At 35.2% G+C, this 25,643-nt stretch overlaps 1 protein-coding gene across 1 annotated transcript in view; it reads right to left on the reverse strand.

The window, feature by feature from the left end:
• TANC2 (tetratricopeptide repeat, ankyrin repeat and coiled-coil containing 2) overlaps nucleotides 1–25,643 on the reverse strand; it is a 371,592-nt gene that overhangs the window by 127,598 nt on the left and 218,351 nt on the right. The window contains exons 7-8 of the mRNA XM_047081653.1: nucleotides 22,101–22,287; nucleotides 7,218–7,481 (exon numbers count right to left, since the gene is read on the reverse strand). Coding sequence (XP_046937609.1) covers nucleotides 7,218–7,481; nucleotides 22,101–22,287 — 451 coding nt within the window. The remainder of the gene's footprint in view (nucleotides 1–7,217; nucleotides 7,482–22,100; nucleotides 22,288–25,643) is intronic.

Genomic DNA, 25,643 nt, shown 5'->3' on the forward strand with positions numbered 1-25,643 from the left:
TGACCCTAAATTAGTTAAATCCTCTCATTTTATATATTAGGAGACAGTAGAGTGACTTGTCTGCAGTGAATCACTCATTTATGGCAGAGTCTGGCCTCAAAACCAGCTATCTGGCCCGTCAATCCAGTGAGTGCTATTTGCATTGTACCATCTCTCCCTCTTTAAAGCTAAACAGATTTAATTCTCTCTTAAGAATCTTAGTTTTCATCCCTTCTTCATCTTTGTCACTTTCCCTCAACTCTGTTTTTTATGGCTTCAAAGATAAGTAATCAAACTTGGGCAATAATAAAGACCTTGTATGCAAAGTGAAGAGGCCTGTGATTGCAGGCTAATAAATCTCTAGGCTTCAAATATTTTCCACAGTAAGAAACAAAAGAACAAATAAAAGCCCCAAATTTGTAATTTTTTTTAGTAAGAAAAAATAAGTAAAGTTACTTTCTAAAGCTGATAAACTGAAGAGTAATATGAAAGAAGTATCAGTGACAATGAGAATCTTTTACTCACATTAAAACACAATGCAAACAAAACCTTAACAGGTGGATGAGTGTTAAGTTTTGAATTACCGTTACGGCAATATTTGATGGCACATTATATAATTTTAAAGCAAGGTTCTCTTATTAAAATGGTTCTACGTGCCAACACACTAACATGGTTTGATACATTTTAATAAAAAGATGTTTATTTCATTAACAGTGGGCAGAATGATAGAGAAATATACAACATGGAGTGGATCAAAAAGCTGTGTTAAGAAAAAAAAAATCCCAGGGTCCTTCTTTTTTCTATATTATGTTCATCTATGACTCTTTTAAAGGGAGCTCTATACTTTGAGTACAGATTTGAGCAACAGTTAGATAATCCATTCTCATTTGTCTTTAATGGAAAGATTTGGCAGGTACTTTTAGCCACAGCCTAGTTTTCACAGGGTCAGCTTTCTATTCAAAGAGTGCTGGCAACATTTGTTAAATATAAATGGTTAATGTGAACTTAACAAGTTTTGCTAAACTAATCTTCATCACAATTCCTAGGAAAATGGACATCAATTGTTCTGCTGCTTTATTTCACAAGATCAAGAAATGTCATAAATATGTTTTGGAATGAGCACACGTCTCACTTTCAGCCAGATGACATTAGGGGAAAAAGACAAATACTACAGTCACTGAATGAACAGTTCATTCCTTCACAAATCCAAATACTCATAGGCAAACAGTGAACTAAGGAAAAGCAGTGATCTTTGGTATTAAGGGCTATAGCTCTGAAGCCCTGATTCAGGGCACAGATTTGAAATCAGCCGATGGGGAACTATTGTTTTAATCAGGATTGCAAATACATTTTATTTAGTGTTACTTACATCTATTAAAACATTTGTTCTTTTTCTTATGTTAGCAATTAAAATCTTTTTTGTTGATATCTGAATCTATAACAATTTTCTTTATCAAATATTCCAATATTTTTTTTCACAGCCTTTCTTCTTTATTAAATCATAATTCTCCTTAGTCTTATTCTGTTTCTCACTGCTTAATCATTTTCAAAATTCTTGCCCATTATTTAAAGGAATATGAGATAAATATTGGAAAGCTGAGGCAGGAGACCTGAGATTCTGTTAGCTGGGGCTCTGTGTTCTGCTAGTTGTACACATTTACTCTCCCTCATAATCTCTTGAAACTTCTATTTGCAAGCCACTTTCTGAGAGAAAGTCTTCGTCTTAGTTTGTCAAACATCTCAATCTTTGTCACAAAATTTGCTAAGGCTATATTTTCTCTGCTTCCCTGACAGATCCTCTAGTCAAAATTAATTGCTTCTCCCCTTTAGCAACCACATACGTATATTGCTAATTAGGACCTATGTTATTCAGCAACTTGCTTACATGGCTGTCTTCCCTTATTATAGTAGGTTCTTGAGGGTGAGAAAGTAATGTCTGATTCATCTTTGATAACCCTATCCCCTCAGAGTAAATCAGAGTACCATGCACATAATGCTTAATATAGAACTGAATTCCAGACTGGTCCTACGTATTTAGATATATCTGGCTCTGTCCTCACCCTCTTCATTGCTCTGTTTAATGCTTAACAGACATCACTATGATAATATGCTCAGCTCCAATGATGTTCATATAACCAACCTTCCTTCCTCCCTCCCTCCCTCCTTTCCTTCCTTCCTTCCTTCTGATCCCTCTTCCCTCTTCTATTTTTTTCTAAAGTACATATCGCTTTCTACCATGCTATATAAATTACTTACTTACTAAGATTATTTTATTTGCCCTGGCTAGAATGTAAGGTCTATGAGGGGGGAATTTCTGTTTTGTTTACTGATGATTCTCAAGTGTTTCAAATAGTGCCTGGCACATACATGCTCAATAAATGCTTGCCTAATAACTGAATAATTGTATTTAATATACACTTTGTGTTTGACTACATTTAAATGATCAATGAATAAAAAATTAGGTTGTGTCTTATGGGGTTATTTGAAAGCTAAGGATGAAGCAGGTGGCTATAGCAACAATGCCTTGCACATCATCATCACATACAAATACCAATGACAGATCTATAGGGACACACATATCCCCACCTCATAGTGGTACTCTTACTGTGAAACTGTGCTGGCCAATTTTTTTGAGATAATTTCATCAAGTTAAGTTAATACTATATTTGATGAACACTTTCCAGATACAAGCATAGGAGATAATTAGGTAAGTCGAAGTGAACTGAAGAAAGAGGAAAAACAAATCTACTTAAAAAATTTTATGTGAAAAGAAAATGTTTTTAAAAAGTAAACTTCTATGTAAAATCTATCTCTAAGTAAAATCTATGTCATTAAAGGTCCAAGAGGGAAGTGGAAAAAGGGAGCATATATATATACATATATATATATATATATTTTTTTTTGAGACTTCATAGGATTGGAACAGCTGACTCATTTATAGAACACTTAACTGACATACTTTTTTGAAGTCAAAATAACTTAAATAAGTGGGCAGAAAAAAAAAATCCAGCAGACATTTGGTACAAAACATTCCAGAGGCAACTCTATATTGAGTATAAAACCCGTTTGAATTGTTTCTTCTTATCAGGTGTTACTAGTGCAAACAGGTTTTAGTAGCACAATTATCATTCTGGCTGACCTGAGCAGGGATCTTGGATGACGTTGTCTGCTACAGCCTGGGCAAGAAGCCACTCTGCTGTCCTTATGCCTTGATTCATAAAGCCAACACTCTGACTGCTGAAAAGCCCATTTTTTCCTCTTTATAAAATCCTCATTAAGCTTCTGATTGGATTCATCCAAATCCCCCATGATTCCGATTTTGCATTTACCTGATTCTTAAGATCCTTTTCTTAGGAAAATGTGCAGCTCCAAACGTTAACAAGTAGATGGTGAGAGTTTATATTGTAACTGACTTCTGCTGCTTATAATTCCTTGAAGACTCCTCATTTTTACACAAAGCCCTGAGGACAGCTGCTGCAAGTGAACATTTCCTGCTTCCCACATCCCTCTAATTCACAGCCAGCCTCCTTTTAAGACATCCAGGATGACCAGAGACATCCTACTCTCTGATAATTTCTGCCATGCAACCGCAAATCCACAAGGTTCTCCACTTCCTTCCAACTACAAAGGGCTTAAAAAATAAACATGCAGTAGTGGTTCACATTTTGAAAACAGTAAAAGACAGTAGTTTTTATTTTTCATATCTTAGAATTTTAATTTAAAGGTGTATGAACATCCAAATTTATATTCAGAAAACTAAGCTTAAGACTTAATGCTACAGATTGCCCATACTTACCTTAATCACTTTATCATTGGAGAGGGGAACTAGGTGGAAAGGGAAGGCTTTTCCTTTTTCTTTTGTATTTTTTTGCTTGAATTTGAATTTTTATTTGATTTGCATATTTATTATGTAACACACGATTTTTTTTTAATTTCTAGAATATGTCAGCAGGAACCACTGGGAAAGGAAATTATGGCTCATTTTTGTTTTGTTTTCTTCCTTGTTATTTCTCTATATTAAAAAAAAAATCTAATAAATGCTATTTTTTAAGGCAAAAAAGAAGAAACTCTCCTAAACCATTTTCTCAACTCTACTGATACCTGATGATTCACTCTCTATAATACTGCATAATACCACAAGCTTTTAAAGAACTATCTTCTCTAACTCCTGGCTCTCCTCCTTCAGTCCATCCTATACAGATGGCTATTCAGCTATTTTCTAAACAGCATATTTGATAGTACAGCTCCTGCTTATACTCCTGACTAGCAACAAAATAAACCTAACATTTATCATCAGAGCATATAAGCTCCTTGGTATCACCTTCAACATCATTTTCTACTATTTCTTCACTGTATCCCACGGTTTGGTCATGCTGAAATAATGTGCCAACTTCTTTAACTTCTTAGTAACTCCTTCCTCTTTTTTCTGTGACTTCTTATTTGTCCTTCTCTGTGATGTCTTCTATTCCTCTCTACCCTTTCCCTTTGCACTCAGATGCTTCCCTCCTCTGTATGATACTTTATAAATTACTGTATTATTTATAAATATACCAAAATTACTGTAAATTTGACGCTGACTATTTTACCAACACAACAATGGTTGTCAATTAGAATTCCATCCTGTAATTCTCCATAAAATTCTTATCTTAATATTTGCTGAAGTCAGTGTCCCAAAGAATATGCAAAAACTTTCTTTAAGTCTAAGTGTAGCCACAAATATATTGATGCTTATAAGCGGTAAAGTTTGTAAATGGCAGTTAGCAAAAAATATATCATGAGAGGTAGTTTAGAAGCCATCCAAATTCATAAATTAGATGACAATTCCCTGAAAATTGAACATAACTTGAAAGATTTTATTAAGTAACTAGGATATCAGTTCTTACAAGATAAAATTCTAAATAAACAAGAATCTTACAATCCATGTAAATGAAAGAGTGTACCCTTCGCCTACTACTCTTGCTTGCTTTGTGAAGTTTTTTTTTTTTTAAAAAAAATTTCAAATGGCAAACTTTTTTTTAACCTGGTGATTAAAATACCTGGTATAGAAAACTGGGTTCTATTCTCTGTGATAGAGCTTAACAGTTAATTTCTCCTACATGTATTAGAGAAATAATTGGTGACAAACTGATACTTCTGAAAGCTGCCTTGTGCTGATTTCTAGAAAGCAGTAGTGTTAGAAAACCTTAGAGGGAAGAATTATATCTGGCTAATTAGTCCTGGACAACTCTTTGTACACACTAGTATCTGCATAGGGTAAAATAATAAATCTACAGATATTTATGCTCAAGAAGGGAAAAGTGGGTGATGGGCATTGAGGAGGGCACCTGTTGGGATGAGCACTGGGTGTTGTATGGAAACCAATTTGACAATAAATTTCATATTAAAAAAATAAATAAAATTAAATACAATTTAAAATGTAAAAAAAAAAAAGGGCAAAGTATTTTATAATTTCTCCAGTAAAGAGAGGACAAGAGAAGCTTATATTTGTCTTCTACTAAATGCTCAACGCCCTTCTCAAATAACAGCGCCAGAACTTTCTTAGAAATCACTGTAGCTTAGTTAAATAAATTGGGATGTACCATTAAGGTTGGTAGCTATATTTCCCCAATTTTATGTAAGCAAGGGTTTATATGTTTCTCTCCTGGAAAGACTGAATTTGCCTGGCCCTTTCTAAGTTATAGCATTCTAAAGTATATTATGACATCATCCCTGGGGACCAACATATTCCAAAGAACCTAGGAGGGAAAAGTTTTTTGCTACTATGTAAAAATGAATAATCTTGAAAAATACATATTAAATTGTCTACACTTACTGATCTTCCAGATGAGCCATCACCACATAATCACATGTGATGACTGATGCTGATGGTCTCCCAGAGGACAGAAGAAAGAGTAATGTTTTAGAAAAGTACAAAAAGGCAAGAAGTATCACACTATTATCTGCATAACATAAATCATTACACCTGGGAAATAAGAGCTCTTAACTATAATAGGTATTTTATTATTTTGTGTCTGTGAGATAAACCTTTTTTTTTTTTTTTTTTTTTTTTTTTTTTTATTTTAAAATTTTTTTTTTTTTTCAACGTTTATTTATTTTTGGGACAGAGAGAGACAGAGCATGAACGGGGGAGGGGCAGAGAGAGAGGGAGACACAGAATCGGAAACAGGCTCCAGGCTCCGAGCCATCAGCCCGGAGCCTGACGCGGGGCTCGAACTCACGGACCGCGAGATCGTGACCTGGCTGAAGTCGGACGCTTAACCGACTGCGCCACCCAGGCGCCCCTGTGAGATAAACCTTTTAGGCATTCATCGAGCAAGTAAGAAAGACAATCACGACTATGATTTCGTATTAGGGACAAAGTGTAGATGATGCTGCATTTTGAAAATGCCCGACTGCCCAACTATCTGCAAAAGCTCCTGGTCTGACTTATTCTCTCTCTTTTTTTTTTTTTTACTTTATTTAAAAAACTTTTATTTATTTATTTATTTATTTATCTATCTATCTATCTATCTATCTATTTATTTATTTATTTAGAGAGAGCGAGCTAGTGAGCGCATGCATGTGCGTGGTGCAGGAGCAGAGGGAGGAATCTTAAGCGGACTCTACGCATGCAGGGCTCACTCTCATGACTGAGATCATGACCTGAGCTAAGATCAAGAGTCAGACGCTTAACCAATTGAGGCACCCAGGCATCCCTTGACATTCCTTTATGACTTTCTGACTGAGCCTGCTAGTAGTGTCTGAGTTCTTCTTTAGCACTTGTCGGTACCTGGTGATTCTTCTACGATAGGATGGATATGGTGGAAATATTGAGCTCATGGACTGGGAAGCTAAATTCTTGCCTGCCTGCCTCTCCTTCAAACTATGGATGATGATTTCTAATAATATAAATTCTACTGAAATACTCTTCAATTTAATGTTTTTTTTTAAACTAATGTTTTTAAAAACCACAGACTGAAATCTTTTCAAAGACTTCAGATATGAAAAAAATACTTTTAGAAATTCAACCGTACACTTTACAGGTTTTACTTATGACTTTGTGAGTGTTTTTAAACATTTTGGGAGCAGAATCACCACTTGAGCATGAGCCTTCCCCCAGGTTCAAAAAGATATCCACATGCATATTAGCCACACAAAAGAACAGTCAAAGAAGATGAACAGAAAATTCTGTTAAAGCAGAATTTACTTTCATTTCAGTATACATGCCAGTAAAATGGTCAATTTTTAAAAACTCTTACCTGCTACTGAATTTGGCCGTGGCATAAGATACAGAGGAATAGACTGTACTGACTGCGATAGAACAGTTTCCAAATTCCTCTCAGGGATCTTATTCAGACTATAGGTGGAAGCCGTCATGTTTTCATCTACTCGATACAAACACGAATCCATACTGGATTTTTGAGACTGCCAAGGTTTCAGGTTTCCTCCAGATCCTAATTCTTTACTGCTTTCCCCAACATATTTTGTGCGTTCCACGTTTTCAGAATAGCTTGTCAATGTAGCTAAAAAAGAGAGTAAAACAAGTTAAAAAAAACCAAAACACCCATAAACCTAGAGATTAATTTGTTCATTATCATCCAAATTAGTGATTAGATAATAAGAGCAGTAGTAATATTTTTTTAAAAGTTGCTGATGATCATTTCATCTCCACCATGAAGTTTAAATAATCGAAACCAAAATATAACGATCCCTTACGTATTCTCTCTCACATCTCTCATACATTTACTTTAACAACTCTCTCTGAATGGAACTAAACAAATTCGTATATCAATGCTAAAAGATCTAAAACTAGGACCTATGAATGTGAAAAATTTCAGAATTTCATCAAAAAGGGAATTTAAAGAATTTTCATGGATTGCTGGAAAGCCCCACAGTTCTCAAAAAGATCTTTATACTCTTTTTATCCCACATTTTCCTCTCCCTCATTTAAATTTATTTCCTTTCATATGTAATAATGAATTAGAAAAAAATAAGAGGTCTTAAGTAGATGCTAACATAGGAGAAATAATCTGTCCAAATAAGGAAACAGTACAGGGCTTTCTTGTACAGCTACCCTCTGTAGCTCTAACCCTAGATGTCCCTTAATGAAATCAAACAAAAACAAAAATCTAGAATTTTATCTAGTCTTACCATTAATTATAAACAGGACTTATAAACAGAAACATTTTCATTAAGCCTTGAAATGCAATGGTTAACAACAATAAAATCTAGATTATAAAAATCTTAGCAATAATTATAAGAATAAAACTGGTCATTCTAGGAGAATTTATTTTTATTTATTTTTAAAAAGTGTTTATTTTTGAGAGAGAAAGAGTGAGCAGGGGAAGGGTAGAGAGAGAGGGAGACAGAATCCCAAGCAGGCTCCATGCTGTCAGCACTATGGGGGCTCAATCTCACAAACTATAAGATCATGACTTGAGCCAAAATCAAGAGCTGAATGCTCAACCAACTGAGCCACCCAGGTGCCCCATCCCTGGAGAATTTTTAATGTTAGTTCATATTCTCTTCTTACATCTTCAATGTACCTATTATTAAAAGAAGAGACCCAAGTTTTTAAGGTAATTTCCATGATGCCTCTTTGTGAGGTTTTCTCTGTGGAAATTTAAATGGGAGTTCTGGATTTTGTAGTAACAAAGGTAAAAGATGAGCTAACAAATGGTTGCCTTCCAGCCTTTTTGCTCTTTACAATAATACATCTGAGAATTAAGTGCTGCCAAGTGGTCTTGGTATCCTCACTGATACCAAGAGAGCCCAGTTCCATGGCAATATCTCCCTGTCAACTCCATCAGAGAGGGCAGTCATCATTACGCTTCTGACAGATGACAATGCTCCCCATCCCTGCCTAGTCATGACAGGTCCTTTTTAATATATTGTCCCTGTTATCTTTTATATAAGGTTGGACTCAATTTGTTAGAATTTTGTTAAGGACTTTCATATCTTGTTCATGGCACATGCTGGTCTGTAGTTTACTTTTTATGTAATGTCTTTGTCTGGTTTGGTGTTGAGGTAACATTGGCCTCATAAAGTGTTCCTTTCACTTCAACTTCTTGGAGCAGTTTGTGTAGAAATGGTATAATTTCTTCCTTAAATATTTGATAGAATTTACCTGTCAGGGCATCTTTCCCTTGCAGGAAAGTGTTAAACAACAAATTCAATTTATATTTAACAGCTATGAAGTTATTCAAGTTATCTCTTTCTTCTCGAATGAGCTCTGGTCATTTGTTATTTCAAGGAATTTGTCCATGTCATCTAAACTGTCAAATTTATTGGCATAAAGTTGCTCATGACATTCCCTTATCCTTTTAATGTCTGTGGGTCTATAATGATAGACTCTCGCATTCCTGATTTTGGCAATTTGTATCTTCTTTTTCTCCTGGTTAATATGGCTAGGGGGTTATTAATGTGATTTTCTCAAAGAACCAGCTTTCAGTTTCATTAATTTTCTCTATTCCTATTTTATTGATTTCTGCTCTTTATTATTTCCTACTTTGCTTACTTTGATTTGAATTTCTTTTTTTGTTGTTGTTGTTGTTTCTTAAGAAGTTTAGTTCACTAATAGGGGCGCCTGGGTGGCGCAGTCGGTTAAGCGTCCGACTTCAGCCAGGTCACGATCTCGCGGTCCGTGAGTTCGAGCCCCGCGTCAGGCTCTGGGCTGATGGCTCGGAGCCTGGAGCCTGTTTCCGATTCTGTGTCTCCCTCTCTCTCTGCCCCTCCCCCGTTCATGCTCTGTCTCTCTCTGTCCCAAAAATAAATAAAAAGCGTTGAAAAAAAAAAAAAAAAGAAGTTTAGTTCACTAATGAAATAAATTTCTCTTTTCTAAAATAAGCATCTAATGCTATAAATTTCCTTCTAGGCACTTGTTTAGCTGCATTCTAAAAATTTTGAGGTTTTGTTTTCACTATTTTTCAATTAAAAATATTTCCAAATTCCAATGTGATTTAAAAAAATTTTTTTAATGTTTTATTATTTATTTTTGAGAGAGACAGACAGAGCATGAGTGGGAGAGGGGCAGAGAGAGAGGGAGACACAGAATCTGAAGCAGCTCCAGGCTCTGAGCTGTCAGCACAGAGACTGATGCAGGGCTCGAACCCACAAACTGCGAGATCATGACCTGAGCCAAAGTCAACTCTTAACTGACTGAGTCATCCAGGCGCCCCTCCAATGTGATTTTTTTTGACCCAAGTATTATTTAGAAATAGGTTGTTTAATTTCTAAGCATTTGTGAAATTTCCTGATATTTTTCTTTAAAAATTTTTTTTTTTAATATTTATTTTTGAGAGAGTGAGCAGGGTAGGGTAGAGAGAGAGGGAGACAGAATCTGAAGCAGGCTCCAGGCTCTGGGCTATGCACAAAGAGCCTGATGCAGGGCTCGAACCCATGAATTGGGAGATCATGACCTGAGCTAATGTTGGATACTTAACTGACTGTGCCACCCAGGTGCCCCTTTTCTCTCTCTCTCTTTTTAATGTTTATACATTTATTTTGAGAGAGAGAGAGAGTACACATGAATGGGGAGAAGAGGCAGAGAGAGAGGAAAGAGAGGAAAAAGAGAGTATCTGTGCTGATAGCATGGAGCCTGAAGAGGGGCTCAATCCCATGAACTGTGAGATCATGACCCAAGCTAAAACCAACAGTTGGAGACCCAACTGACTGAGCCACCCAGGCACTCCTCCTGATATTTTTCTATTACTGGTTTCCAGTGTAAACACATTGTGGTCAGAGAATACTGTAATGGTTTGTGTCCATTTAAATTTACTGAGACTTGTTTTATGGACCAGAATATTGGTGTCTTGGTGAATCTTCTGTGTATACCTAAAAAGCATCTGAACTATGCTATTGTTAAGCGGACTGTCGTATAAAAAATAATTAAGTCAAGTTGGTTAATGGAACTGTTTAAAGTCATCTACATGCTAATGGATTTCCTCATTGTTCTTTCAACCACTGAGAGATGAGTTAAAATCTCTACATTTGCGGATTTCTGCCACTTTGAAGCTTTGTTATTCAGTGCATAAACATTTAGGACTGTTACTTATTCCTGACAAAACGATCCATTTATCATTATGAAATGACCTTCCTTGATAGGTAATCATTGTTTGTTCTGAAATCTATTTTGATATTCTTTGCTCTGAAATGGGTGAAGGAGGGAGATAAGGAGCATACATTATGGAATCCAGGACCAGCAGGAGCAGCAGGGACTTACTTTCACTTACTAACCCTTTCTAAGTCTTTTTGGGAGACTGCTCTGGTCATCTTCTTGAAGAATTGGATTTAGATCTCTCCTCTCAGAAAAGAATTCAGAGTTTCACAGTATCGTGTTCCCAGGTGAGAACAGATGCCAAAGAGAGTATTACTGGATCTATGTGGTGTAAGGGTTGAACTTTACTGGATTTGCCATTCTAGATATACTTACCTGCCACTGTCTAGCTACATTGGCTCTAGTGATGGTGTGAACTATTCCCATGGGTTGGAGCTGGGTCCCTGTTATTAACATCCTGCTTCAGACTGAAGGGTTGGCTATAGTGGCTACTGCTAGTCATTTATGATAATCATGAGCACAAGTCAATCAATGTCTTGTGTAATGCTGTACAGACTCTCTCCTCTGTCCCTGGACTTCCTGGTTGTTGCTGAGACATGAGATGCAGTAGGGCTACTGGATTTGTGCAATAGTAAAGTAGGGGAAACAATGCCCTAGTAAGGGCTAACACACCAATGTGAAACAGGAACTAGCAGTAATAGTCCCTTGTAATTCCCCCTTCCATAGTTAGGAATTGTATGGTCTCTCTGAAGATTTCAGTTGAATAAAGCAATCACCTCTGCCAGCTCTGTAATTCCTTTTCTTATATTTGTTTCATCTTTGCCTTACTCCCCTTTCATTCACTTGTTTCCTTGGTTTATACTCCCTTAATATAGTGTTAGCACGTAACCTTTTGTCTCAGGCTCTGAGGAATCTGTGCTAAGGAAGTCTCACTGATGAAAATGTTGGAAACTATGGGCCACATATTCTTGTAGCTAATCCAAAGGGGGCATCTGGGTGGCTTAGTTGGTTAAGAATCCGACTCGTGATTTTGGCTCAGGTCATGATCTCATAGTTCCGTGGGTTTGAGCCCCTGCATAGGGCTCTGTGCTAACAGTGCAAAGCCTGCTTGGGATTCTCTCCCTTCTTTCTCTCTGCACCTTCTCCACACTCTCTCTCTCTCTCTCAAAAGAAATAAATAAACGTTTAAAAAAAGCCAATGTTCAAGTCATATTAAGTTATTACATTATTTTGGTATCTAAACTACTCATTTTAATTAAAAATTAATTTCATATATTCAGACTTTCAGTCATAAACAGCCCAATAGTTCCTAACCATTTTGCCACCAAACATAATATTGCACCTTCCCCAATGAGATTATTATGGATTCCACGGCATTATTGTATAATTATAATTTCTAAATGTGTTCAGTGATAGCATATTTATAATATGTGTGTATGTACCTGTGTGTGTTCTTTTAAAGTGGATGTATGCTTCTTATCCTAATTTCTGAAAACTGTCTCATTAATTTAAAATATATTTAAACTTTTATTTTCAGTATAATTTGACTGAAATATAATTTCATTTGGTGTAAAGATATGGTGATTCAGCTACCTCTGTAATTCTTTGCAAGAAGCTTGGAGTTCACACAGCTGCTAGGGTCAGTATGCTGAAAGGCAGAGAATGGAAACTCTTGTTTCCCAGAGGATTTGTCTACATGTAAAATGCCTGTTATTTAACCCCTTACCTTTTATGTTTTGTGTGTGTGTGTGTGTGTGTGTGTCCAACAGATGTTTTTATTATTAAGTCCCAGATTTGGCTAAGATATACCTGTATCTGTGTGGTCCCAGCCTGGTATAAACCCCTTTTCTCCAGATAAACCATGAGCACATCGTTTACAGGTGTGAGAAAGTAGCAATGGGGTTCACTATTTTTCAGTATTTCAAATAATTTATAAATAATATGCTTACTGTTAACTAGTTACACCGTCAAACTTCTGTAAACATAGCGAGGATTCTATCAAGGGTGACAACAGTAGTTATTCTCATTTAAGCAGAAGCTTTGGCAGAGATACATGTTTGATAAATTAAAAATGAGAAACTACTAAATAATGAATAGAGGGATGCTGAACATTTTTTCAAAACTATGAGATCTACCAACAAAAATTATGGAATACCTGATCGGTGGTGGAAAGATTTGAGAAACTTTGAGTTTGTAGCACTAAGGTGGTATTGTTCAGTGGCCTATGGACCCTACTTTATTACTTAAATGTGGCCTATGGGCCCTACTTTATTACTTAAATGCTAAAGTATGGAAACCAATTTGACAATAAATTTCATATAAAAAATTTCACATTAAAAAATTTATAAGTAGGGGCGCCTGGGTGGCGCAGTCGGTTGAGCGTCTGACTTCAGCCAGGTCACGATCTCGCAGTCCGTGAGTTCGAGCCCCGCGTCGGGCTCTGGGCTGATGGCTCAGAGCCTGGAGCCTGTTTCCAATTCTGTGTCTCCCTCTCTCTCTGCCCCTCCCCCGTTCATGCTCTGTCTCTCTCTGTCCCAAAAATAAATAAACGTTGAAAAAAAAAATTAAAAAAAAAATTTATAAGTAAAAATAAATTAATAAAATCTAGTTTGATATAAAAAATTAAATAAATTTAAAAAAATAAATGCTAAATTTTATAATGAGGGAGGGCTTTTATGGTCAAGGTATTTAAAAGTAAAGACAAGCAAAACATCTAGTTTTCCCAGTGTGAGAAGAAAACTATGACTATTGTACTATTTGCATAACCTATTACTACACAGTTCACCCATTTTCAACTATGAAGCCTCAGGTATTTCTTGCCTTTTTTCACTAGATAGAAATGTATCTAGTCCCTGGCACACAGTATATGCTCAATAAATATTTGTCAAAAGGATGAATAAATGGTCTAGAATGCATAATGGTCTAGGATTATTGGGGCACAGAAAGTGAAAACAGACATCTCACATAAAATACCAGAAATAAAATTTTCTGGGTAACTTCCCATTTAGGAATTTTGTGCATTTTTGCTTCATTGATGCTTTTCATGAACTTGGTAACTTCTGGTTAATTCCATTCACCCACCTATCCAATAAATTTTTACTAATAACTAATATGTGCAGAATATGGGAACAAGATAGGTCCTAAATCCTTAATCTGAGAATAAGGACAGTTCCAGGCAAAAGAGGCCATATACAGAAAAATAAAGAGCCAAAAAATGAAATCTATTTTTAATAACAACAGGCTAATTAATGTCTGTGTATTATTCAACTTTATGGGTGCATCCTATTTTACTTAACCATTCCTTTATGGTGAGACTTTATATGATTTAAGGTCATCAAGGTGACTGAAGCATCAAGAATGCAGTAATATTTTCGTGCATGTGACTACTAAAGGTTCAAAAGTCCAAAGCCCATGCATGCAGTCTTTGTGCCAGATAAGCTGGCCTAGACGAATTAAGCACTCCCATGTGCAAAGTTTCTATGAATGGGACTGGACAGGAAGACATGGTTCTTCAATGAAAACTACACCTATTTGTTTCCCTAATCTATCATTTATTTCTAATATGACCAAGTGGAACAATGGATAGAGAGTACTGAGTCTCAAGTAACTAAAGAGATTTTTCTGAGACATTCTCCATTTTCTTGCTTTGATATAGGAAAAAAATCACTACCTCAATATGAAAAACTGCATATGTGACATGTCTGTTTTTATTGCCACATAGGCCAGAAAGAGTTAGTGTGAGGAAGAAGGAATCAAAGGCTTATACACAGACTTATTGTGAATAAAATCAATGCTATATATTTTAAACCAGTTTTACTAAGGTATAATTTACATACCATAAAATGTACCCACTGTAAATGTACATACAGTTCAATGGTTTTTAGTAAATTTACAGATAAGTGCAATCATCACTACAATTCAGTTTTAGAATGTTTCTATAACCCCTAGAAGGTCCTTTGTGCCTGTTTGCAGTTAATTTCTGTTCTCATCCCAATACTAGGCAACTCCTGATGTGCTGTCTATAAATTTGCCTTTTCTGGAATTTCATATAAACAGAATAATACAATATGTAGTCTTTATATTTGAGGTCATTTCATTCTGTAGCATTTATTAATTTCTTCCACTTTATAGCCGAAACAGTATTCCACTGTATGGACATTCCACATTTTGTATATCCATTTACCAATTGATGGATATTTAGATTGTTTCCAGTTTGGGGCTATTATGAATAATGCTTCTTTCCTTGGACATGTTTTCATTTCTCTTGGCTCCATTCCTAAGAGCGGAATTGCTGATTGTATGGTAAGTTTATGTTTACTTCATAAACATAAAGTAATACATAACGGTAATACATGAAGGTTCTCATTTTTCCACATCTTTGTCAACACTTGGGTCCTTTTTTTGTAACAGCCATTCTGGAAGGTGTCAAGTTGTGTCCACTGTGGTTTTAATTTGCCCTTCTCTAATGACTGATGATATTGAGCACCTTTTTCTGTGCTTATTAGGCATTCACGTATCTTGTTTGGGGAAATGTCTATCTAATGTCTTTTCCATGTTTTAAAATTGGATTGTTTGCAAACAAAAAGCAGAATCAGACCTATAAATACAGAGAACAAACTGATGGTTGCCAGAGGGAAAGGGGGTAGGGGATGGGAAAAATGGGAAAAGGGGAGAAGGAGGTACAGGATTCCAGTTATGGACTGAATAAGTCACGGGTATGAAAGGCACAGCATAGCGAATATAGTCAATCACATTGTAATAGCGTTGTATGGTGACAGATGGTAGCTATATTGTGGTGAGAACGGTGTAAGGGATATAAATGTTGAATCACTGTATTATTGTTTGTCTGAAATTAATGTAACATTGTGTGCCAGCTACACTAAGTAATTTTTTTAACACACACACACACACACACACACACACACACATATATAAAATAAAATTGGTTTGTCCATCTTCTATAATAATACTTTTAAACTAATAGGACTAATTTTTATCTTGATTCACTACTCTACTTTTGTTGACATAGACTAAATTTTTAATGCCATGTAATAGTTTTAGATCATCTGTACTGAGACAGAAAGTTTTTAGAACTATGAACTCTTCTGTAATAATTAGGACCATGGGTTTTGAAGTCATACACATCTGAACTTGAATCTCAGCTTTGCCTCTTACTATCTATGTGACCTGAGACCAATTATTTTTGAATCTCAGTTTTCCAATTCTAAGAAAGATTATTACACTATTATATAAGACAGAATTATTTTACAACTAGACTGGGCCAGTCCTACGCTTATCTTTGGGGTTGCCTGGAAGTCTAGTACTGATTCTTAACCAAGGTAAGGTCAACTGGGATAACTAATGATTTGTAATTTGCTGCTTCAAGTTTTAAGCTTCTCCTGTAGCACCCAGAACTAGTTGTTTACTGACAATTTACACCTGAAGGACTTAGTTAGACAATCTGACTTGGCTATATGACCAGAGGGGCATAAAAATCTTCACTGTAAACTTTTGGGGAGCTCTCGTGAAACCACGATTCCTTGTACAAATCTTGGTCTTTGACACTCTGGAGACAGAGCATATTCTATTTAAGAAAGAACCTGGAGAGCTGCACTTGCAAGTGTCTAGGGGCCTCTGGGCTTGCTTGTATTCTCTTTCACCTGCTATTTTGTATCTTTATTAAAAGCTTTTGTAAGCATTCTTTGTGGAGTTTTCTGCATCCTTTCAGTTGTATGATCCTGTGAAATCTTTACAACTATTTTCATATGAGACCATTAAGATTAAATAATGGTACTTGGTTCATTGTACTCAATAAATGCTGGTTATTATTACATTACTTAGGTTAATATGCAAGAGAAATGCTTTACTAGGTCTTCTTGATCAGTTGAATAAGCAGTGTCCAGACTTCTTTAACAAACATGCCACATTACAGCTACTAAAATTTACTTAGTGTTAGAGAGGTGGGAAGGATGACGGAGTCACTAGTACAATAAATAGAAAAACTCAGTAGTAAAAATAAACCTACACATTTCTGAAAACAGGTTGGAGAAAACATGAAAAAATAACTCAAATTATCTAATGTTCAGTCTGTGACCCAGAAGGGTAAATTTAATTTTAATTTTAATTTTAATACAGTTGACATGCAATATTACTTTAGTTTCAGGTGCACAGCATAGCGATTCAACATGTCTATAGGTGATGCTATGCTCACAAGTGTAGCTACCACCTGTCACCATATAATGCTAGTACAATATCATTGACTGTATTTTCTATGCTGTGCCTTTTATCCCCAGGACTTATTCATTCTGTAAGTGGAAGCCTGTATCTCCCACTCCCCTTTACTAATTTTGCCCATCCCCTTAACCCCTTCCCTCTGGGAAGTATGACTTTCAAAATGTGATAGTTTGAATCAAATAAAGAATAGACAACATCCTACTGGATTATATATTACTATTACTTTTATTAGGAGCTTCTGATTTTGCTTTTTAGTTACTAATGTGAAACATTTGGAAAACATAATCACAAACAATGGGCATAGTCACAGAACCTCCATCTTTGTACGTGTTAAATGATACAAGGCTATAGGACAGAAGACCAAATTTGGGAATAAAATCAGGACTTAAAAAATTCTGAGATTTGATGAAAAGAAATTCAAGAATTATACCATGTTGGAAAGAACTAGGACCTCCAGATAAACAAAAGGAGAAACAAAATGGATCCATGCTTAAATTCATTTTGCTAAAAAACCACACCCAAAAGGACCATTATTAAAACTTAACACGAAAAAGGAATAGGAGAGAAATATTATATCTCACAAAGGTTACACTTATCAAGATTTTTCCTTTAAGGTGTGTGTGTGTGTGTATGTGTAGGTAGACAGCTGATAGGTGATTATATGTCATTAGTGGTATCTCAACTGGACACATATATAAGACAATTATATAGAGTCATACCAATAAAATAAAAAAAGAGAGTCATAAAATTACTATACAAATACACAATTGTGTTGGTGGTATTTCACCACATATTTAGAAAGGGTTGTGAATTTGGGGAGGGAAGCTATGATTGAAACAGAGAATGCTTTCTGTGGTAGAAATTAACTTAGTCTGTGGTGAATCCAACTACATAGAATCAAATAAGTCACAGTTATTTAAAACCTTTTAGAACCCTAGAAAGGAACTTTTTACATTTAGAATGCTTAAAAAACCCAGGAAGTCTGCATTTCTGGTATTCCAATTCTCGTTACTAGGATTCTCCATATTTTGGCATGTTGTACAAGTGATACATTCAGGCACATGAATGGCTAAAAATTCTGATAGCTTTAAGTGGAAAATGTAGTGCGTTAAAAAGGATCATACTGAACTTACCTATAAAGGAATTTAAAATGGATAAATCAATACATTTAATAACTTTTGTGCCTTTTTGCTGATAGGGCAGGATTTAAATACAGGACATGAATAAACAATAGGCCATCTTGGAAGTTTTTGCTTGAAATAATGTAAGCAATATGTAATTCAGAGAAGTGGACGCTTGTATAATCAGAGGCGGAAATACTTAAAGCATATTTAACAGTTTAGGTAGGTAAGTCTTGAGATTTCCAAGGTAATAACAGTGTATCTTTCACTATTATTACTTATGCCATAATAAAGTTTCTTCCAACTAAAATTGCATTTAGAAAAATAAAAATGAAAGGGAAACAAATCATTTCTCAAGATGAACTGCTTATATATAATTTGATAACTATTCTACAGTTGAAGTAATTTTATGACCAGATATTCTTCTCATTCTTCTCTCGTAATTTTACAAGCAAATCTGTTTCAGTATTTATATACATTAAAGAATGGTATTTCATTGTTCTTTAAATTAGATCTATTATCTACAAAGGCACTTATGGTACAAGGAATTCAATTTTGAAAATTTAGCAGAAAGAAAAAGCAGAGGAACATTCCTGCTATAAGTCAAAGCAGGATTCCATTTTTAATTTTCAGCACGTAAGAACATGTAATCTGAACATTCACTGACGTGTTAGGTTTCCCTCTTTGAAACGTAACTACTTTTGAATAGATTTGGTCTGATCTGTCAGCACCGTCCCTTCTGCTTGGCTGAACACAATTCTAAAGGTATTTTTTATATATGGTAATATAGATGATATGCAGTGATAGACACTCTAATAATATCAAGAGAAGAACCCAAGAAGAAGCTTGCCTAGGGATTATAAAAATTATTTTGTTAAAATTAATCATTAAGAGAATTTAAGAGAATAAAATTGGTCGACAGAGAATTCTAATCCCTACTATTTATTCAAAACCTAATAAATCAATATGTAATCTTGTACCTAATGGTCACTCTAATCACTGCCAAAAAAAAAATGATGCAAATTGCTAGGTTAGTCCTTTGTCCTCTTCCCTTCTACCCTTTAGCCCCCCTTTCATTTGTAAACATTTACTTGAGTACCTACTATGCTACCACAGGCCAGTTACTGGACTAGGTGCTACAGATACAGATCAGTAAGGCAAAGTTTCTGCTAACGAGAAATTAACAGTTTAATAGTGGGAAGCAGGTTCAAAAAGTAATTCTAATACCACACATTACATGTCATGATATGTATCTGCTTGGGTATTACAGGGAACAGGGAGTAATCATATGGATTGGATAAGAGTTGGAGTGGAGAATTGAAGACAGGTGGTGGTAGTGGTAGTGACAGAATACCTAGCCAAATCTTAAAAAGTCTATAGGAGCCATTCCAATGTAAGAGAGAGGAGACTACAGGCAGAATGGTCATGGAAAAACGAATCGTCAAGCAACAATAAAGTCTAATGCTGTTAGAACAATATACACAAGGCTAGAGAAGGCTGAAGAAATTGGCCGTGGTCAGATCAGGAAAGTCTAGGCTTTATTTTATAGGTAAATGGCAGTGAAAGGAGTGATATGATCAAATTTGATTTTTAGATAGTTCATCTTATAGGTAATACAACCAAAGGAGTAACTGGTTCTTGGTTAATTCACTTTGGTGGTTGTGTGAAAAACAGACTTGGAAAGGACAAAATGAAAAGCAGAGACAATACTCAGGTTTGTATTACTCTAAGTCTGAGATAATGGGGACTGCCAAAGCATACTAGAAAAGACGAAAATAAAATTCAGGGATAAGAAATTTAGGGTGGGGGCAGAGAAATGACAAGGACTCCTCTCAGCTTTTCAGCTTGGGTTCTTGGGTAGGTAGTGAATATTTTGGGCAACTTTATACCAATACATTTGAAAAAGAAAAAAACCATAGCTATGGAAAACTGATTCAAGAAGAAAGAGAAAAGTTAGAAAGTCCTAGAGTATTAAATACAGTGGAGTAGTAATTAAAAAAAATCTACATGAACATCAGGTCCAGATTATTTTTTTTAAGTTTATTTATTTATTTTGAGAGAGACAGAGAGAGAGAGAGAGAGAGAGAGAGAGAGAGAAAGAGAGAGAGGGGCTGACCCCCAAGCAGGGGGTCCAACTCACTAACTGTGAGATCACGACCTGAGCCAAAACCAAGAGTCAGACACTTAACAAACTGAGCCACCCAGGCACCTGGTCCAGATTATTTTAATGGCAAGTCCTGCTAAATATACAAGGAGAGGATAATTCCAATCTTTCACAAACTATTTCAGAGGTTATAAAAGAGGCTACTCTTCTACATTTTATTTCTCTATTTTATTTTGTTAAAATATTTAGTTACTTAATGACTATATCTTCATAAAGACTTCTCATATAAATAACTGACAAATTAGAAACTATTATGCTAAGTCACGAGGATATATAAAAACTGTAAGACATGAATCCTGCCTTTAAGAAGCTTTGTAATAAATTTTGAAATCAAGAAATGGAGTCCTCCAATTTTGTTCTCCACTTTCAAGTCTGCTTTGAGTCCTCTGAGTCAGAGTCCTCTGAGATTCCACATGAATTTTAGGATGGGTGTTTCTATTTCTGCAAAAAACTTTGTTGGAATTATGATAGTAACTTCAATAATCTGTAGAAATCTTGAGATATATTATCACTTTAACAATATTAAATCTTCTAGTCCATGAACACAGATTATATTTTCATTTACTTAAATCTTTTAAAATTTCTTTGCAGTATTTTCTGTTTAGTGTACACTTGGTTAAACTTATTCCCAAGTTTTAAAATTCTTTTTCATGCTATTGTAATGGAATTGTTTTCTTAATTTTCTTTTTTAATTGTTCATGGTTAGCATATAGAAGAAATGCAACTGCTTCTTGTGTGTTGATTTTGTATCCTGCAACTTTGCTGTAAAAATATTCTTTTTATCTACTCAATACTTATTTTAAAGGAATAAATTCACATGTTGATATATATGCATTTAAATAATAGAGATATATTTAGTTGCCATGGCATTAATATCTGCTATACTATCTAGTGTGATTTGGTAACCTTTAGAAGGAAGCCAAATGAGGAAGAAATATTTTCTTTATTCCTTAACTGATCCCAGTATGCCTGGCTTTTTCAGCTGTTGTCATTTGTTGACCAGCCTCTCCTCTTCCCTTCTCTGAACCTTTTATCTTCTTTGACTTTGGTAACATTATACTGTCCCAATTCTTCTATTTGTCTGACTACTCCTATCCACTGGCTCATTCTCCCACCTCTAATTTCCTGCTCAATTTGAATGTGCCCTAAGATTCTGTGCTCACTCCTGTTTTCTTCTCTGTACGTTTCCTTTCTTCAGATCCTCATCTCCCAACACTTCACTAATTTCCATTTGACTGACTCCCCTTAATAAGTATACAATAAGCAGAACTGAGAACCTCCATGAAACTCTACTAGTTCAGTGAGGAATGAACATTTTCTGAACCACTTCTGTTGGCAGATAGATGAATCTACAGGAAGAAGTAGATAAACCTTTATAAGTACATATATATGTATATATATGTATATACACACACATTATATATACATCTGAATATATATATATATATATACATTATATATACATCTCAACAACTCAAAAGCATTATTTTTGAAAACCTTAAGCTTGTGTATTATTTTAAAAAGAAAAAAACCCCCCACAAAATGATTAATATAAAAACCAACTCACCAATGATGCCGCTATCTCTGCTTTCAAGGGTGGAGGTTGGACTAGTAACAGCCCCATAGCTGCAGTCCTTGGCAGTTGCATTTGTACTGACTGGCGGGAGGGTGGAGCAGGGGCTACTGGCTGGTGGAGAGGCAGTGCTACTAGTCAAGGTGGAACAGGGACTTATCCGCTGGGTGATTGCTGAAGTCTGAAAAATTGGAATGAAAAATAAAAAAGATAAACTGATCGGGTGCTGATGTAAAATATATCTTAGGCAAAACATATGCTTTGATGCGAAAAAGAAGAAAATGTACATATATAGCTTTTACATCTACTCAGTACTAGTTGTTTTTTTGCCCTCCAGAATAAGAGATTCTGTCTTGTACAATTAAGGTGAAACTGGGTAAATTTAACACAAGCAGAGACTGTGGCCAGTTTTCCTGCCTCAGAAATTTCTAGTGACAAGTATTCTTTATCACTGCCATGAATTGATAAAGGAATTTTTAATTAAGCACAAGTTGTCCTTGCTATTTCTTATCAATAAGACTATTCTGAAGGCTTAAAACTTAGTCTTGTTAATACTCTTCTTTGGATTGAATGCAGAGAAAATGCCTTATTCTGAAAGTCTATCTAAAAAATCAATCAATGTTCATTTAAAACAAAACTAAATAATTTCTCTGTAGAAACCGATTACAGACTGAAATTGCTTTGTATCTTGAATGATTCTTATATCTGAGGTCACCTCATTTTAAAGTTTTTTGACAGGAAGGAGTGAATAATCACGAAAAAGACTGGTGGTAATATATCCTGGCTTACACAATTTAATGACACGCACTTTTCTTTAGCTCTTTCTACCCAAATAAATCGCCAAAATAATGAATAAAAGTATCTATTTTTTCAAACACTAAAAAATTTTATCCTTTTAAAAATGGTTAGTGATCAATGAAAAAATTACCTGAAGGAACACTAATGACAAATTTGACATCTTAAAATGTTAAATTTATTTTTTTATTTTTTAAATTTTTTTAAAGTTTATTCATTTTTGAGAGAGAGAGAGAGACAGAGTATGAGCAGGGGAGGGGTAGAGAGAGAGGGAGACACAGAATCTGAAGTAGGTTCCAGGCTCCGAGCTGTCAGCACAGAGCCTGACGCAGGGCTTGAACTCACAAACTGTGAGATCATGACCTGAGCTGAAGTCGGACGCTCAACCAACTGCACCACCCAGGCGCCCCTTTAAATGTTAAATTTAAAAGAAGCCTTTCACCTTCTTTACCTATACAGTCACTATTCATATCCTCTCCACTAAAACTGAGGGTTTACATTTAGCAACTTGACTAGAAAATGTGTTGATCACTAGATGTGAGAAGATTAAGGCTCTTTTTAGTCACCCTAAAATGAGTTTTAGATACAATCCCTGGTATTTAATCACATGTGTTGAACCCAGGTTTTGTTTTTAATTTAAATGCTATAACCAGATCACAAAAGATAGATTCAACTTAAAGCACAAGTGACATTCGCAGAACCTTGCAACCAAGCAAATCTTTTCAATCATATTAATAATATTAGGAACTGATTTTTGTTAGTAATATAATAACTCCTCAGATCTATGTCATTTCTCTTCTACTCTGTAATTTTTCTTCAGAGGAGGGAGGAGTTTCAATTTCTTTGTAATCTCCTCTGCTTTTGTAAAATGATGTTGGCCTACCAGAGCAATGATTTTTAACTGGGCATGCAGAAGAATCACCTGTGGAATATAAAAGGACAAGCTCCCCAACAAAACTGACAGACACAGAGCCCCACACCCCAGACGTACTGAATTAGAATCCTCCTTAGTTAGAAACTGACGTGGTGAATTTTTAACCTCCTCAATCCTCAGTTTAAAAAATATGTGGGTAGATGAAATGAACTATACTAGGATTTTTTTTTACATTAAATATATCTACAGTCATTCCATATTGAAAAAGTTTCATTTTGGTATGACTCTATTACTTCCATAGCAACTCATTTCCATTTTTAGATAAGATTCTCAGTCTGTTCTTTAAGAGAGGAAACTGTATTATACACATAATATAGCCAATGTGGAGGTTAAGCCCAAATGACATCTATTATTTTTACTACAAGTTGCTTTCTACAAAATGAAGCTTATATCACAGAATGTATGTTTTAAAAGCTTTAACTGTAAAAGCGAAGCTTAAAGATCAAGCCATTTAGAAAGTGGTAATTTGCTCATGGCTTATGAATTAAAAGGCAGGCTTTATATTTACTTAAGGAGGCTAGTTAATGAGATATAGAAATCTCTTCTAGGCACAAAAGACAACATTAACCCTTCTCCAGGCTGAGAATGGTTTTTCCATTGTGTTCTCTCAGTCAGATCTCTGCAGAAGGAGCAGGCTCTGCGAAAAATGCAAGAGTCAGTTTTTGACATGTTAAATTTGAGATGTATGTTGGACACACAGATAGAAAAGGTACAGGCAACTGGAAATACACTGGAGTCAAGGGGAAAGGCAGGGCTAGAGGCAATTCAGGAGTTAAGACAATATTAAACAAACAAACAAACAAAAGAATGGAGGCATTTCAATAAGATTAGACGCTCCAGGAATCTGAATTTTATAAAAACTGCCCAGGTGATTAGAAAGTGCCTCCAGCAAAACCAATGACCCAGGGAATGAGGAAAAAAAGAGAGAAGTCTGAGAAGAGAGCCCTGGAACACCTGAACATGATCCACATGATCCAAATAATCCTTGAAGACTATTATTTTATGACAAAACTAACATATAGCATAGAATCTTCACACATATTTGTTAAGAATATACAAGATGAAATTAATTTATCATCTTCTAGAATAAACTGATTCACTATAGGACATACATTTAAAAAATTTTTTTTAATATTTATTTTTGAAAGAGAGACAGAGCATGAGCGGGTGAGGGGCAGAGAGAGAGGGAGACACAGAATCTGGAGCAGGCTACCAGCTCTGAGTTGTTAGCACAGAGCCCGATGCAGGGCTCGAACCCATGAACCATGAGATCACGACCTGAGCTGAAGTTGGACACCTAACTGACTGAGCCACCCAGGGGTCCCCTATAGAGCATACATTTTAAAGATTAAGACCCTACAAATGAATCCAAGTCTAGTATTTCCTTTGCTACATTTAAACTAAAAAATAGCCAAAAGAAAAAATTGCTAATATTTTTAAACTTTCTGACATGAATAGTTAGATCATTAATTTTTTAGATTTTCTCTTTTCTAATATATGTATTCAAAACTAAAATTTCTTTTTGAGCACATCTTTAATTACAAGTTTTATATACTACAAATATGTAAAAATATAAGTTTTGTTATATTTTGTTATTTTTTCAGTTTAAAATATTTTCTAAATTCTTGTGATTTCTTCTTTGAAAGTATATTAGAAGTATATTAAAAGCCAAACATCTGGGGGATTTTCTAAATTATCTTTTAGCTCATTTTCAAGGTTATCATTCTGTAATTGATTAATTCTACTACGATCACAATAATTAGAATCTTCTCAAATTTGCGGAGACCTGCTCAGCACATTGTCAACTT

Source organism: Lynx rufus, unplaced genomic scaffold, assembly GCF_022079265.1.
Source record: "Lynx rufus isolate CCGP_SWC_20201006 ecotype Redwood Valley unplaced genomic scaffold, mLynRuf1.p SCAF_18, whole genome shotgun sequence".
Taxonomy (NCBI): domain Eukaryota; kingdom Metazoa; phylum Chordata; class Mammalia; order Carnivora; family Felidae; genus Lynx; species Lynx rufus.